Source organism: Cetorhinus maximus, chromosome 36, assembly GCF_964194155.1.
Source record: "Cetorhinus maximus chromosome 36, sCetMax3.hap1.1, whole genome shotgun sequence".
Taxonomy (NCBI): Eukaryota; Metazoa; Chordata; class Chondrichthyes; order Lamniformes; family Cetorhinidae; genus Cetorhinus; species Cetorhinus maximus.
This window is the reverse complement of record NC_135914.1, coordinates 4,927,805-4,941,368: the sequence shown is the minus strand read 5'-3', so window position 1 is coordinate 4,941,368 and position 13,564 is coordinate 4,927,805. Positions and strand designations below refer to the sequence as shown.

The window sequence follows — 13,564 nt, the reverse complement described above, 5'->3', positions numbered from 1 at the left end:
TGTTTAGGAGAGACAAGAAAGAAAAAAAAATGGGGGGGGGGGGGCGCGGTCGGGGAGTGTTAGTATTGTTCAAAGATGGCATTACAGTGCTGGAGAGAGAGGATGTTCTAGAGAGGTCAAGGACAGAACCTCTCTGGCAAGAGGCAAGGAATGAAAAAAGGTGCAATAACATTTGTAGTATATAGACCACCAACTAGTGGAAGGGATGTAGAGAAACAAACTTGCAAAGAAATTACAGAGGTGCAAGAATTTTAGAATAATTATAATGGGGGACTTCAATTATCCAAATATAGACTGAGATAAGAATAGTGCAAAGGGGAAGGGGGTGAGAGCTCGTGGAATGTGTTCAAGGTAATTTTCAGGTCCCACAGTGCCTGCCCTCTCGTTGGACCTGGTCCTGGGGAACAAGCGGAACAAATATCAGTGGGTCAGCATTTAGGGGACAGTGACCACTATATCATAAGGTTTAGGTTGACCATGGAAAAGGGCAAGGAACAATCCAGAGCAGGGATAATTAATTGGGGGGAAGCCAACTTTGATCGGATGAGAATACATCGGAGTTGAGTGAGTTGGAATCAAATGTTGGCAGAAAAGGCAGTGGCTGAACAATGGGCTGCCTTCAAAGAAAAAGTATTACAGGCAATGTCAAGGTATATTCCCCTGAAGCAGGAAGGTAGCACAAATAAATCCAGAGCACCCTGGATGACGAGAGAAATAGAGGTGAAGGTGAAAAGGAAGAAGTGCAGGTATGTCAGGTAGCAGGTAGAAAATACAATGGAGAATCAGGCTGAATATAGAAGGACCTGAGGGGAAGTGAAAAAACTAATAAGAAAAGCAAGGAGAGAGCAGGAAAGGAGACTGGCAGCTAAAATAAAAGGGAATCCCAAGGTCTTCTATAAGCATACAAATAGCAAAAAGGTGGTGAAAGAAGATGTTGCAGGCCAAGGTGAGAGAGAGAGGTGGTAGCTGGTACACTAGAAGAATTCACAATTGAGCAGGAGATGATGTTAGAAAGGCTATCTTTACTTAAAATACATAAGGTACCTAGATTGGATGAGATGCATCCAAGGGCACTGAGGGAAGTGAGATTGGAAATTGCAGAGGTGCTACTGATAATCTTCCTGCCTTCCTTAGACATACGGAAGGTGCCAGGGAGCTGGAGAATTGAGAATGTCACACCCTTGTTCAAAAAGGTAAGGATAAAGCCAGCAACTACAGACCAGCCAGTCTGACTTCAGTGGTAGGGAAGTTTCTGGAAACTATAGTTTGGAACAAAATCACCAGTCACTTAGACAAGTGTGGGATAATTAAGGAAAGCCAGCATGGATTCATTGAGGGAAAATCATGCTGAACTAACTTTAGTTTTTTGAGGAGGTAACAGAGGTGGTCGATAAAGGAAACATTGTTGGTGTGGTGTATATGGATTTTCAAAAGCCATTTGATACAGTGCGACACCACAGACTAGTGAGCAAAATTCCAGCTCATGGAGTAAAGGGAAAGTAGGCACTTGGATAAGAAATTGGCTGAGTGACAGGAAACAGGGCAGTGGTTATTGAAGGTGTTTCAGATTGGAGGAAGGTTTGTAGTGGAGTTCCCCAGGGGTCAGTGTTGAGACCCTTGCTCTTCCTGACATATGCTAATAACCTAGACTGTGGTGTTCAGGAGCATGATTTCAAACTTTGCAGATGATACAAAGATTGGAAACATTGTCAACTGTGATGGGGATAGTCTTGAATTTCAACAGGACATGGACATGATGGTGGATTGGGCAGACAAATGGCAAATGAAGTTCAATGCAGAGGAGTGGGAGGTGATTCATGTTAACAGGAAAAATATGGTGAGACAGTATAAAATAAAGAGACAAGCTCTAAAGGAGGTTCAGGAACAAAGGAACCTTGGTGTATATGTACACAAGTCATTGAAGATGGCAGGGAATTGAGAGATCAATTAATAAAGCATATTGTATCTTAGGCTTTACTAATAGGGCATAGAGTACAAGAGTAAGGAGGTCATGTTGAACTTGACTAAGACGCTAGTTTGGCCTCATCTGGAGTATAGCATACTGTTCTGGGTGCCATACTTGAGGAAGGATGTGAGGGCAATGGAGAGAGTACAGAGGAGATTCACAAGAATGATTCCAGGGATGAAGAACTGTAGCTATGAGGACAGATTGGACAGGTTAAGACTGTTTTCCTTGGGCAAAAGGCTGAGAGGGTTTCTGATAGAGGTATTCAAGATCCTGAGGTATATGGACAGGGTAAATAGTGAGAAACTGTTCCCACTCAAGAGAGCATCAAGAACTAGAAGGCACAGATTCAAAATAATTGGCAGAAGGAGTAGAAGTGATGTGAGGAAGAGTTTTTCCACCCAGAGGGTTGTTGGAATCTGGAACGAACTTCCTGAGAGGGTGGTGGAGGCAGATTCGATCGAAGTATTCAAAGGGGAATTGGATTGCTATCTGAAAAGAAAGAATGTGCAAGGTAACGGGGATGAGGCAGGGCAGTAGGTAGAATGCTCTTCCGGAGAGCCAGTGCAGACTCAATGGGCCAAGTGGCCACCTTCTGTACTGTAAAGAATCTGTGATTTTGTGGGGCAGAGGTTACAATCTAAAATAGTTGAACTTAATGTTGAGTCCAGAAGGTGGTAAAGGTGCCCAATCAAAAGGTATGTGCTGTTCTTTGAGCCTACATTGACCTTCATTGGAACACCTCAGGAGGCTGCGGACCGAAAGGCCAATGTGGGAGCAAGGTGCAGAATTTAAATGACAGGTGACTGGAATCTCTGGGCCACAGTTAAGCACAGAATGGAGGTGTTCCCCAAAGTGGTCACCCAGACTGCGTTTGGTCTCCCCAACATAGAGGAGGCCATGTCGGCAGCAGTGAATACAGTATGTGATATTGAAAGATGTACAAGTAAATTGCTGTTTCAATTGGAGGGAATGTTTGGAGCTTCAGGTGGTGAGGATGGAGAAGGTAAAAGTGGAATTGTTGCATCTCTTGCACTTCCATGGAAAGGTGCCTTGGGAAGAAAAGGGGGTGTCAGGGGTGACTGAGGAGCAGGGCATCCCACCTGTGTTCACCATCAACATTCCTCAACTAATACCATTCATTTAAGAGCTGCTGAGGGGTACTATATTGCTGGCCCAGGATAGCTGTTGTAAATCTACCACAATTTGAAAAGTAACGTTGTGAGACACAGAAGTATTTTACGTGAACAGCACCGCTATAAAATGCACAGTTGAGATTTGTACTCACTTGCAGTCGGCCATCTAGGGTCCGCTGAATTGTGACGCATTTGCTGGGATGTGCTCCATTGGTTGTAATGGCAGTAATCAGCGAGTCCAACTCATCTTTCTTTTCTTTGAGCTTCTTCACTAAACTCTCAATGGCACGTTTAGCAAAGGTCTCATTCTCTCCACCTTGCCGATGGCACATAAGACTGTGCACGATGCTCAGGCACGCATCATTGCTGGTGGGAGGATTCAAAGACATAGTGCAGCTTGCCCCTGTAGCAAGCCAGAAAATTAATGTTGCTTAGACAAGGTTCTAGAAAACAGTCAAATCAATCTTATATGTATCAGCTTGGCTCAGTCGGTTATATTCTTCCCTCAGGTCAGAAGGTTGCAAGTTCAAACAACAAGTTACATAGCACCTTTAACACAGTAAAATGTCCCATGGTACCTAAAAGGAGGGTAAATCAAACAAGAACAATTGATACTGAACCAAAGAAGGAGGAAGTGGAATGTGCGTCCAAAAGTTTGGTCAAAGAGGTAGGTTTCAAGAAAAGTCTTTAAAGGAGACAGAGACTTATTGATAGGATTCCAGAGTTTAGGGCCCAGGCAGCTGAAGGCACAACCACCAATGGTGATGGGAAGGAAGGTCAGAAGTCAAGTGGCCAGATTTAGAGGAGTTCAGATATCTCGAAAAGTTGTTGAGTTAGAGGAGATTACAGAGATAGGGAGGGGAGAGAGCACGGAATGATTTGAAAACAACAATGAAAATTTTAAAATTGAACATATGAACGAGGAGTAGGCCACTCGGCCCTTTGAGCCTTGTCTGCCATTCAATAAGATCATTGTCGATCTGATTGTAACCTCAACTCCACATTCCTGCCTACCCGGAATAACCTTTCACCACCTTGCTTATCAAGGATCTATCTACCTGGGCCTTAAAAATATTGAAAGACTCTGTTTCTACTGCCTTTTGCAGAGGCGTTCCAAAGACTCACGACCCTCAGAGGGAACATTTTTCCTCATCTGTCTTATTTTTAAACCGTGACCCCGGTTCTAGATTCTCCCACAAGAGAAAACATCCTCTCCACATTCACCCTGTCGAGACTCCTCAGGGTCTTGTGTTTCAATAAAGTCACTCCTTACTCTTCTAAACTCCACAGATAGAAGCCTAGTCTGTCCAACCTTTCCTCATAAGACATCCAGCCCTTTCCAGGTATTAGCCTAGTCGCGACACTATCAGACCAGGAACCAACGTGGCCCAAATAGCACAAGGGGGATGAATGCAAATTAGCATATGCGAAGCAGAGTTTTGGATGAGCCCAAGTTTAAGGAGGGTGGAAATTGGTCAGCCAGCCAGCGCAGTGGCAACAAAAACATGGACAAGATTTTCAGCAGCAGTTTGCCTATCTTCACCCTTGCCTTAGGCCATGTTAAGGAGGTGGAAGCAGGCGGTCTTGGTGATAGAGTGGATATAGGATTGGAAGCTCAACTCAAGGTCAGACAGAGCTCCAATATTGCAAATTGCCAGGATCTAAGGAGAGGAATGGAATCAGTGGCTTGGGAGCAAAAGAATGGCTTTGGTATTCCCAATATTTAATAAGAAGCTTCTGCTCATTCAGTACAGGATGTTGGATAGGCAACCTGACAACACAGGTAGTGGCAGGATTGAGAGCATGGTGGTTAAGGTAGAGCTGGATTTCATCAACCTACAGGTGGAATCCAGCATGTTTTATGAAGACAGGTGGAGAAAGGCGTGGAGGGCCAGTCACACAGGGTACATTTGTGATAGGGCTGCAGTGCTGTGGCAGGGGTGGAAACCTGATTGGGAAGGTTCCAACATAGAGCTGCAGGAAAGATGGGCATGGATTTGGGAGGCAACACCACATTCAAGGATTTTGCATGTAGTGGACAGGAGGGTGTGACTGAGTCAGGCAGGAAAAGGGTATACCAGGTGCAGTGCTGGGAAAGCTGCAGCCTTTGTCCTTAGCCAACAAGTATGAATGAGGGCCTCGCTGCCTGTGTGGGTGAGGGTAGAGTCTGCAGGGAGGATAAGCAAACAGAAGCACCACGTTTACCAGACTTGCATACTTTCAGTTGTTCGCTATTATCTTTTCACCTACATTATTCACATCAACAAGAAGTAACCCAAGCTTGCAAACAGCACTAGTAAAATTAAAAATCAGTGAACATTAAATTAAACTTCAGTAATATAAATGCAAAAATACTGCAGATGCTGGGAATATGAAAGGAAAAAAAAAAACAAAAAATGCTGGAAAAACTCAGCATGTCTGACAGCATCTGCGGAGAGAAAAACAGAGCTGACCTTTCGAGTCCGTATGACCGTTCTTCAACTTCAACTTTCGTTTGTTAATATTATAAACCAATTTATCTCAAACTACATCCTATCGCCTAAAATTAACTGCTGCTTTGAAACTTACTCCCAGCAACTTGGACACAGGACAGAATAATCCCTGGAAATGGAATGTCTGCAATGTCTGGCTCATTTCACAATACATCTGCAAATTCCATGGTAAACATCCAAGCCTATAGAATACCAGTATCATCCCATGCTGAAAATTATTTACCAGCCTACATGTACCAGCAAGGAGATAAAGGACGTTAAAAAAAGGATGGGAGGGACCATTTGGTCCAGGAAGCCCACCCCAACAAGGAACACAAAACTATGCAGACAGTAACCCACCCTCTAACTACCCAGCCTCCTGGGTGAGGCAAGAAACAAAGAGAGGTCAATTTAGGAAAAGGTTTGGAGAAATTCCTCTCTAACCCACCGAGCCAATAAAGGAGACTGAAGTAACCTATAAATTCTCCATAGAGTCCGAGAGGTCTACAGCACAGAAAAAGTCTGCATCGGTCAAACAAGTACCTAACTATTCTAATCCCATTTTCCAGCACTAGGCCCACAGCCTTGTATGCCATGGCATCGCAAGTGCACATCCAAATACTCCTTAAATGTTATGAGGGTTTCTGCCTCTAACACCCTTTCAGGCAGTGACTTCCAGATTCCCACCACCCTCTGGGTGAAAAAATTCTTCCTCACATCCCCTCTAAACCTCCTGCCCCTTGCCTTAAATCTATGCCCCCTGGTTATTGATCCCTCCACAAAGGGGAAAAGTTCCTTCCTGTCTACCCTATCTATCCCCCTTATAATTTTATACACCTCAATCATGTCCCCCCTCAATCTCCTCTGCTCCAGGGAAAGTAACCCCAGTCTATCCAATCTCTCCTCATAACTAAAACTCTCCAGCCCAAGCAACATCCTGGTAAATCTCCCCTGCACTCTCTCTAGTGCAATCACATCCTTCCTATAATGCGGATTCCAGAACTGCACACAATACTCTAGCTGTGGACTAACCAGCGTTTTATACAGTTCCGGCATAACCTCCCTGCGCTTATATTCTATGCCTTGGCTAATAAAGGCAAGTATCCCATATGCCTTCTTAACCACCTTATCTACCTGTCCCGCTACCTTAAGGGACCGGTGGACATGCACACCAAGGTCCCTCTGATCCTCGGTACTTCCCAGGCTCCTACCATTCATCGTGTATTCCCGTGCCTTGTTTGTCCTGCCCAAGTGCATCAACTCACACTTATCCTGATTAAATTCCATTTGCCACTGATCAGCCCATCTGATCAGCCCGTCTATATCCTCTTGTAAGCTAAGGCTATCCTCCTCACTATTTACCACTCCACCAATTTTCGTGTCATCCGCGAACTTACTGATCAACCCTCCTACATTCAAGTCTAAATCATTTATATATACCACAAACAGCAAGGGGCCCAACACCGAACCCTATGGAACCCCACTGGACACAGGCATCCAATCACAAAAACACCCCTCGACCATCACCCTCTGCTTCCTGCCACTCAGTCAATTCTGGATCCAATTTGCCAAATTGCCTTGGATCCCATGGGCTCTTACCTTCATTATCAGTCTCCCATGCGGGACCTTATCAAAAGCCTTGCTGAAGCCCAAGTAGACTATGACAAATGCATTGCACTCATTTACACACCTCTTCGAAAAATTCAATCAAATTGGTCAGACATGACCTCCCCTTAACAAAACTATGCTGACTGTCCTTGATTAATCCCTGCCTCTCCGAGTGTAGATTAATTCTGTCCCTCAATTGCTTCCAATAGTTTCCCCACCACTGAGGTTAGACTGACTGGCCTGTAGTTCCCTGGTTAATCCCTTCCTCCGTTCTTGAATAACGGTACCACATTGACTATCCTCCAGTCCTCTGGCACCTCTCCTGTGGCCAGAGAGGTATTGGAAATTATTGCCAGTGCCCCTGCTATCTCCTCCCTTGCCTCACTCAACAGCCTGGGATATATTTCATCCAGGCTTGGAGATATATCTACTTTTCAGCCTGCCAGACCACTTAGAACCTCCTCCCTTTCTATGCTAATTTATTTAATTATATCACAGTCTATCTGCCTGATCTCCATACCCACGTTGTCCCTCTCACTTGTGAATCTCTCACCGACACAAAGTATTTATTTAGAAACCTACCTACGTCTTCCGGCTCCACACACAAATTACCACTGTGGTCCTTAATGGGTCCTACTCTTTCCCTAGTTATCCTCTTACTCTTAGTGTACTTGTAAAATAACTTTGGATTTTCCTTTATTTTACCTGCCAATGTTTTTCATGCCCCCTTTTTGCTCTCCTAATTTCCCTTTTAAGTTTCCCCCTACACTTTCTATACTCCTCTAGGGCTTCTGCTGTTTTGAGCCCTCGGTATCTGCCATTAGCTTCCCTTTTTCTCTTTATCCAATCCTGTATATCCCTCGACATCCAGGATTCCCTGGATTTGTTGATCCCACCCTTTATCTTTACTGGAATATGTTGGCGCTGTACTCTCCCTATTTCCTCCCTGAATGAGTCCCACTGCTCTGACGCAGATTTACCTAAAAGTAGCTGCTCCTAGTCCACTCTGGCCAAATCATATCTGATCTTATTAAAATCAGCCTTCCCCCAATTTAGAACTCTGATTTCTGGCCCATCCTTGTCCTTTCCCATAACAACCTTGAATCTAACGGAGTTATGATCACTATTTGCAAAATGCTCCCCCACTGATACCTCTATCATTTGCCCAGCTTCATTCCCTAAAATTAAATCCGGGACCACCCCCTCTCTTGTAGGGCCTTCTACATACTGGCTTAAAAAGCTCTCCTGGATGCATTTTAGGAATTCTGCTCCCTCTAAACCTATCACACTATGACTAAACCAGTTAATGCTGGGGAAGTTGAAATCCCCCACTATTACTACCCTACTATTTTTACACTTCTCTGAAATTTGCCTACATATCTGCTCTATTTCTCTCTGACTGTTTGGGGGCCTATAGTACACTCCCAGCAATGTGATTGCTCATTTCTTGTTTTTAAGTTCTGCTCCTATGGCTTCATTTGAGGGGCCTTTTAAGATGTCATCCCTCCTTACTGCTGTAATTGATTCCTTGATCAATATTGCGATACCCCCTCCTCTTTTACCTCCTTCCCTGTCTCGGCTGAAGACCCTATATCCTGGAATATTGAGCTGCCAATCCTGCCCCTCTCTCAACCATGTTTCTGTGACAGCAATGACATCATACTCCCACGTGTTAGTTTGTGCCCTCAACTCATCTGCCTTATTCATCAGACTCCTTGTATTAAAATAAATACCATCCAACCTTGCCAAACTCCCTTGTGCCTTAACTGGCCTATAGTTTCTATGCCTTCCAGACTCACTTGCTCTCTTCTAATTTTGGCTGTGCATCACCCCCTGCTGAGCCTCCTCTCAGGATCCCATCCCCTTGCCAAGTTAGTTTAAACCCTCCCCAACAGCACTAGCAAACCACCCGGCAAGGATATTGGTCCCATTCCGGTTCAGGTGCAACCCGTCCACCTTGTACAAGTTCCACTGCCCTCAGAAACGGTCCCAATGTCCCAGAAATCTAAAGTCCTCCCTCCTGCACCATCTCTCCAGCCACACATTCATCTGGACTAACCTCATATTTTTATACTCACTAGCATGTGGCACCAGAAATAATCCAGAGATTACTACCTTTGAGGTCCTGTTTTTTAATCTGCTTCCTAGCTCCCTACATTCTACTTGCGAGACCAGGCCAGGGTGGGGGGGGGGGTGGGGTGTGTGTGTGTGTGTGTGTGTGCGTGTGAGGTTCAAAGTTAATCTTTGATCAGGAATCATGAATAAAGGCTTTAGAAACCTCAGCAGTGAAGCTCTGATAAACAGGTGGCCATAGGGCTTTTGGAGGGTGTGGGGTCGTATATTAGATTTGGTTAGGTGAACTATCACAGTCCAGTGTGATGGCCACCTTAAGGTCCGATCAGGAAAGTTAGCCCGATTGTGGGGGGTGGGGGGGGGCAGGTGTTGTGGGAACAATAACCACGGTCCTGGTTTAAGGATTGATGTCGGCTTTAAACCTCTTCGATGTAGATCTTAGATTTAGTCTCATGGGTTGAAAAAGTGTTTCCTGACATCACTCCTCTACAACCCAGCTGTTGTGATCTTAATTCTGGTTTCCTCCCCTCCCTACCTCACCTCAGGAAAAATGGCAAAAACTACCAAATTGGTTAAAGGCCTTAAAAACCTCTGGCTGAGCATCACTTACTTTCTATAGAGAACACAAGCCTAGTCCACACAACCGGTCCTCATAATTTAATCCCCTGAAGCCCCACTGTCATTATGTTCAAGCTGCATTGTACCTCCGTCAAGGCCAATTCATCCTCCCCAAGGTGCAGTGGCCAAACTTTAACGTAGCTACTTCAGTTTGAGTCTAAACGCAGCTCTATACAGCTGTAACATAACTTCAGAAAATGTTTCTTTTTTTATTCTTTCATGGGATCTGGGCATCGCAGGCTATGCCAATGTTTATCATCCATCCCTAACTGCCCTTGAGGAGGTGGGGGTGAGCTGCCTTCCTGAACTGCTGCAGTCCATGTGGTGTAGGTCCACTCACAGCGCTGTTAGGAAGTTCCAGGATTTTGACCCAGTGACAGTGAAGGAACAGTGATATATTTTCAAGTCAGGATGGTGAGTGGCTTGGAGGGGAACTTGCAGGTGGTGGTGTTCCCATGCGTCTGTTGCCCTTGTCCTTCTAGATGGTAGAGGTCGTGGGTTAGGAAGGTGCTACTGAAGGAGTCTTGGTGAGTTTCTGCAGTGTGTTTTGTAGATGGTACACACCACGGCCACTGTGCGTCAGTGGTGGAGGGAGTGAATGGTTAATGTGGTGGATGGGGTGCCAATCAAGCGGGCTGCTTTGTCCTGGACAGTGTCCAGCTTCTTGAATGTTGCACTCATCCAGGCAAGTGGGGAGTATTCCACCACACTCCTGACTTGTGCCTGGTCCATGTTGAAAAGGATTCAGGGAAAATGCTGTAAACACTCAGCAGCTCAGGCAGCGTCTGTGGAGAATCGGGTTCTGAAGAAGGATCACAGGCCTGAAATGTTAACTCCGACTCTCTCTCCGCATCTGCTGCCTGACCCGAGTATTTCCACATTTTCTGTTTTTAATTCAGATTTCCAACACCTGACATCACTTCCTCCACTTTATATTCCACCTCGTGATATAAAGGCCATTCTAATGATATAAAGGCCATCCTAATGATAGAAAGGCCATCCTAATGATAGAAAGGCCATCCTAATGATAGAAAGGCCATCCTAATGATAGAAAGGCCATCCTAATGATAGAAAGGCCATCCTAGTGATATAAAGGCCATTCTAGTGATTCCCGTACGTTCACCTATTAATGTCCTTGCTCTTCCTCAGGTCCTAGAATCTCAATGTTTGGAAAATATTCTGATCTCTCTTCCTTGGTCCAAAGGGCCTCACGTCATGGACAGATGCATCTGTGGCAGGTGAGGATGAGGTCAAGTATGTTTTTCCCTCTTGTTGGTTCCCTCACCACCTGCCGCAGACCCAGTCCTCCTGCTCCTAATTTGTATGTTTGTATGTAAAAGGGTGGTTTAAAAAAGAGTAGGGCTGATTCAGGGATTTAAAAAAAAGGGAGGACTTGCACATGGAGGCAGGAGAACTGGCAGAGGTATTAAGCAAGTACTTTGCATCTGTCTTTACAAAGGAAGAAGAATACTACCCAGGCCAAGATGAGAGGGGAGGCAACTGGTACGCTAAAGGGATATACAATTGAGAAGGAGGTGGCGTTAGAAAGGCCATCTTTACTTAAAATTGATAAGATACCAGGACTGGATGAGATGCATCTAAGAGTACTGAGGGAAGTGAGAGCGGGAATTACAGAGGCTCAAGTGATAATCTTCCAATCTTCCTTAGACACAGGGGTGATGCCAGATGACTGGAGAATTGAGAATATTCAAAAAGGTGAGGATAAAGCCAGCAACTACAGTCTGAAAGTCAGTCTGATTTCAGTGGTAGGAAAACTTGTGGAAGCTTTAGATTGGAACAAAATTAACAGTCACTTAGACAAGTGCAAGATAATCAACAAAAAAAAGGCAGGAGATTGGCACCAAGTTAAAAAGCTCAGAGCTGGTGCAGACATGATGGGCCAAGTGGCCTCCTTCTCTCCTGTAACAATTCTGTGATTTATTAAGGGAAAATCAGGCTTAACTAACTTGGCGTTTTTTTGAGGAGGTAACAGAAAAGGTTGATAAGGGCAATGCTGTTGATGTGGTCTATATGGATTTTCAAAAGGCTTTTGATTCAGTGCCACACAACAGACTAGTGAGCAAAATTCTAGCTCATGGAGTAAAGGGAAAGTAGGCACTTGGATAAGAAATTGGCTGAGTGACAGGAAACAGAGAGTAATGTTAAATGGCTTTTCAGATTGGAGGAAGGTTTGTAGTGGAGTTCCCCAGGGGTAGGAGTTGGGACCCTTGCTCTTCCTGATATATATTAATAACCTAGACTGTGGTGTTCAGGGGCATGATTTCAAAATTTGCAGATGATACAAAGATTGGAAATGTTGTCAATTATGATGAGGATTGTCTTGAACTTCAAAAGGACAGGGACATGTTGGTGGATGAAGCAGACAAGCGGCCGATGAAGTTCAGTGCAGAGAAATGTGAGGTGATTCATTTTGGCTGGAAGGATATGGAAAGACAATTTAAAAAACAGAGGGGGAAACTCTGAAGGAAATGCAGGAACAGAGGGATGTCGGTGTATATGTAGACAAGTCATTGAAAATGGTAGGGCATGTTGACAGCAGTTAATAAAGCATATATTATCTTAGGCTTTATTAATAGGGGCATTGAGTACGAGAGTAAGGAGGTCTTGTTGAACTTGTGTAAGGCACTAGTTTGACCTCATCTGGAGTACTGTGTTCAGTTCTGGGTGCCATACTTGAGGAAGGGTGTGAAGGCATTGGAGTACAGAGGAGATTCAAAAGAACGATTCCAGGGATAAAGAACTGTAGCTACGAGGATAGACTGGAGAGGTTGGGACTGTTTTACTCGGGGAAAAGAAGGCCAAGAGGAGACGTGATAGAGGTATTCAAGGTCCTGAGGGGTATGGACAGGGTAAATACTGAGAAACTGTTCCCACTCAAGAGAGCATCAAGAACTAGAAGGCACAAATTCAAAATCATTGGCAAGAGTAAAAGTGATGTGAAGAAAATGTTTTTCATACAGAGGGTGGTTAGAATCTGGAATGAACTTCCTAAGAGGGTGGTGGAGGCAGATTCGATCGAGGTATTCAAAAGGGAATTGGATTGCTATCTGAAAAGAGAGAATGTGCAAGGTTACGGGGATAAGGCAGGGGAGTGGGACTAGGTAGAATGCCTTTTCAGAGCCAGTACAGACTCAATAGGCCGAATGGCCTCCTTCTGCACTGTAAAGATTCCGGAGCAACATAAGGATGAAGGTCTACCTACAAGACACAATCAGCACTCCAAGAACACTCAACAACAGTCTCCCACAGGGCAGTGTCCTGGCCCTGACACTTATTAACATTTACATAAGCGACATGCCCACCACACCACGAAAATGTATTTACACCAACGAGATTGCCTTGACAACCTCCGGCAAATTCTTTTCGGGATATGGAAGCCATGCTAAACTCTGACCTGTCAAAAATGGCTGAATATTTCTATAAGGGGAGACTGCAACCCAAACCCAGCCAAGTCCATCACCTCTGCATTGTACCTTGAAAATCGCAAGGCACACAACACCCGAAAAGTCACTTTCTGTGGAGAAGTGTGACATGACCAGACTCCCACCCTATCTTGCAGTCCCATGAGTGCTCCCTACCATCAGTAGCTCCGAAAGACGGCGGAAAAGACCAAGAAACGAGTGAACATGATTTGCAAGCTCGCCGTCACAAGTTGGGGTGTAAAAACCACT

The 13,564-nt window shown here is 44.8% G+C and overlaps 1 protein-coding gene across 1 annotated transcript in view; it reads right to left on the bottom strand.

Moving 5' to 3' along the window:
- Window positions 1–13,564, bottom strand: part of smad10a (SMAD family member 10a) — a 139,648-nt gene that overhangs the window by 95,250 nt on the left and 30,834 nt on the right. The window contains exon 2 of the mRNA XM_078534038.1: window positions 3,255–3,505. Coding sequence (XP_078390164.1) covers window positions 3,255–3,491 — 237 coding nt within the window. The 5' untranslated portion in view covers window positions 3,492–3,505. The remainder of the gene's footprint in view (window positions 1–3,254; window positions 3,506–13,564) is intronic.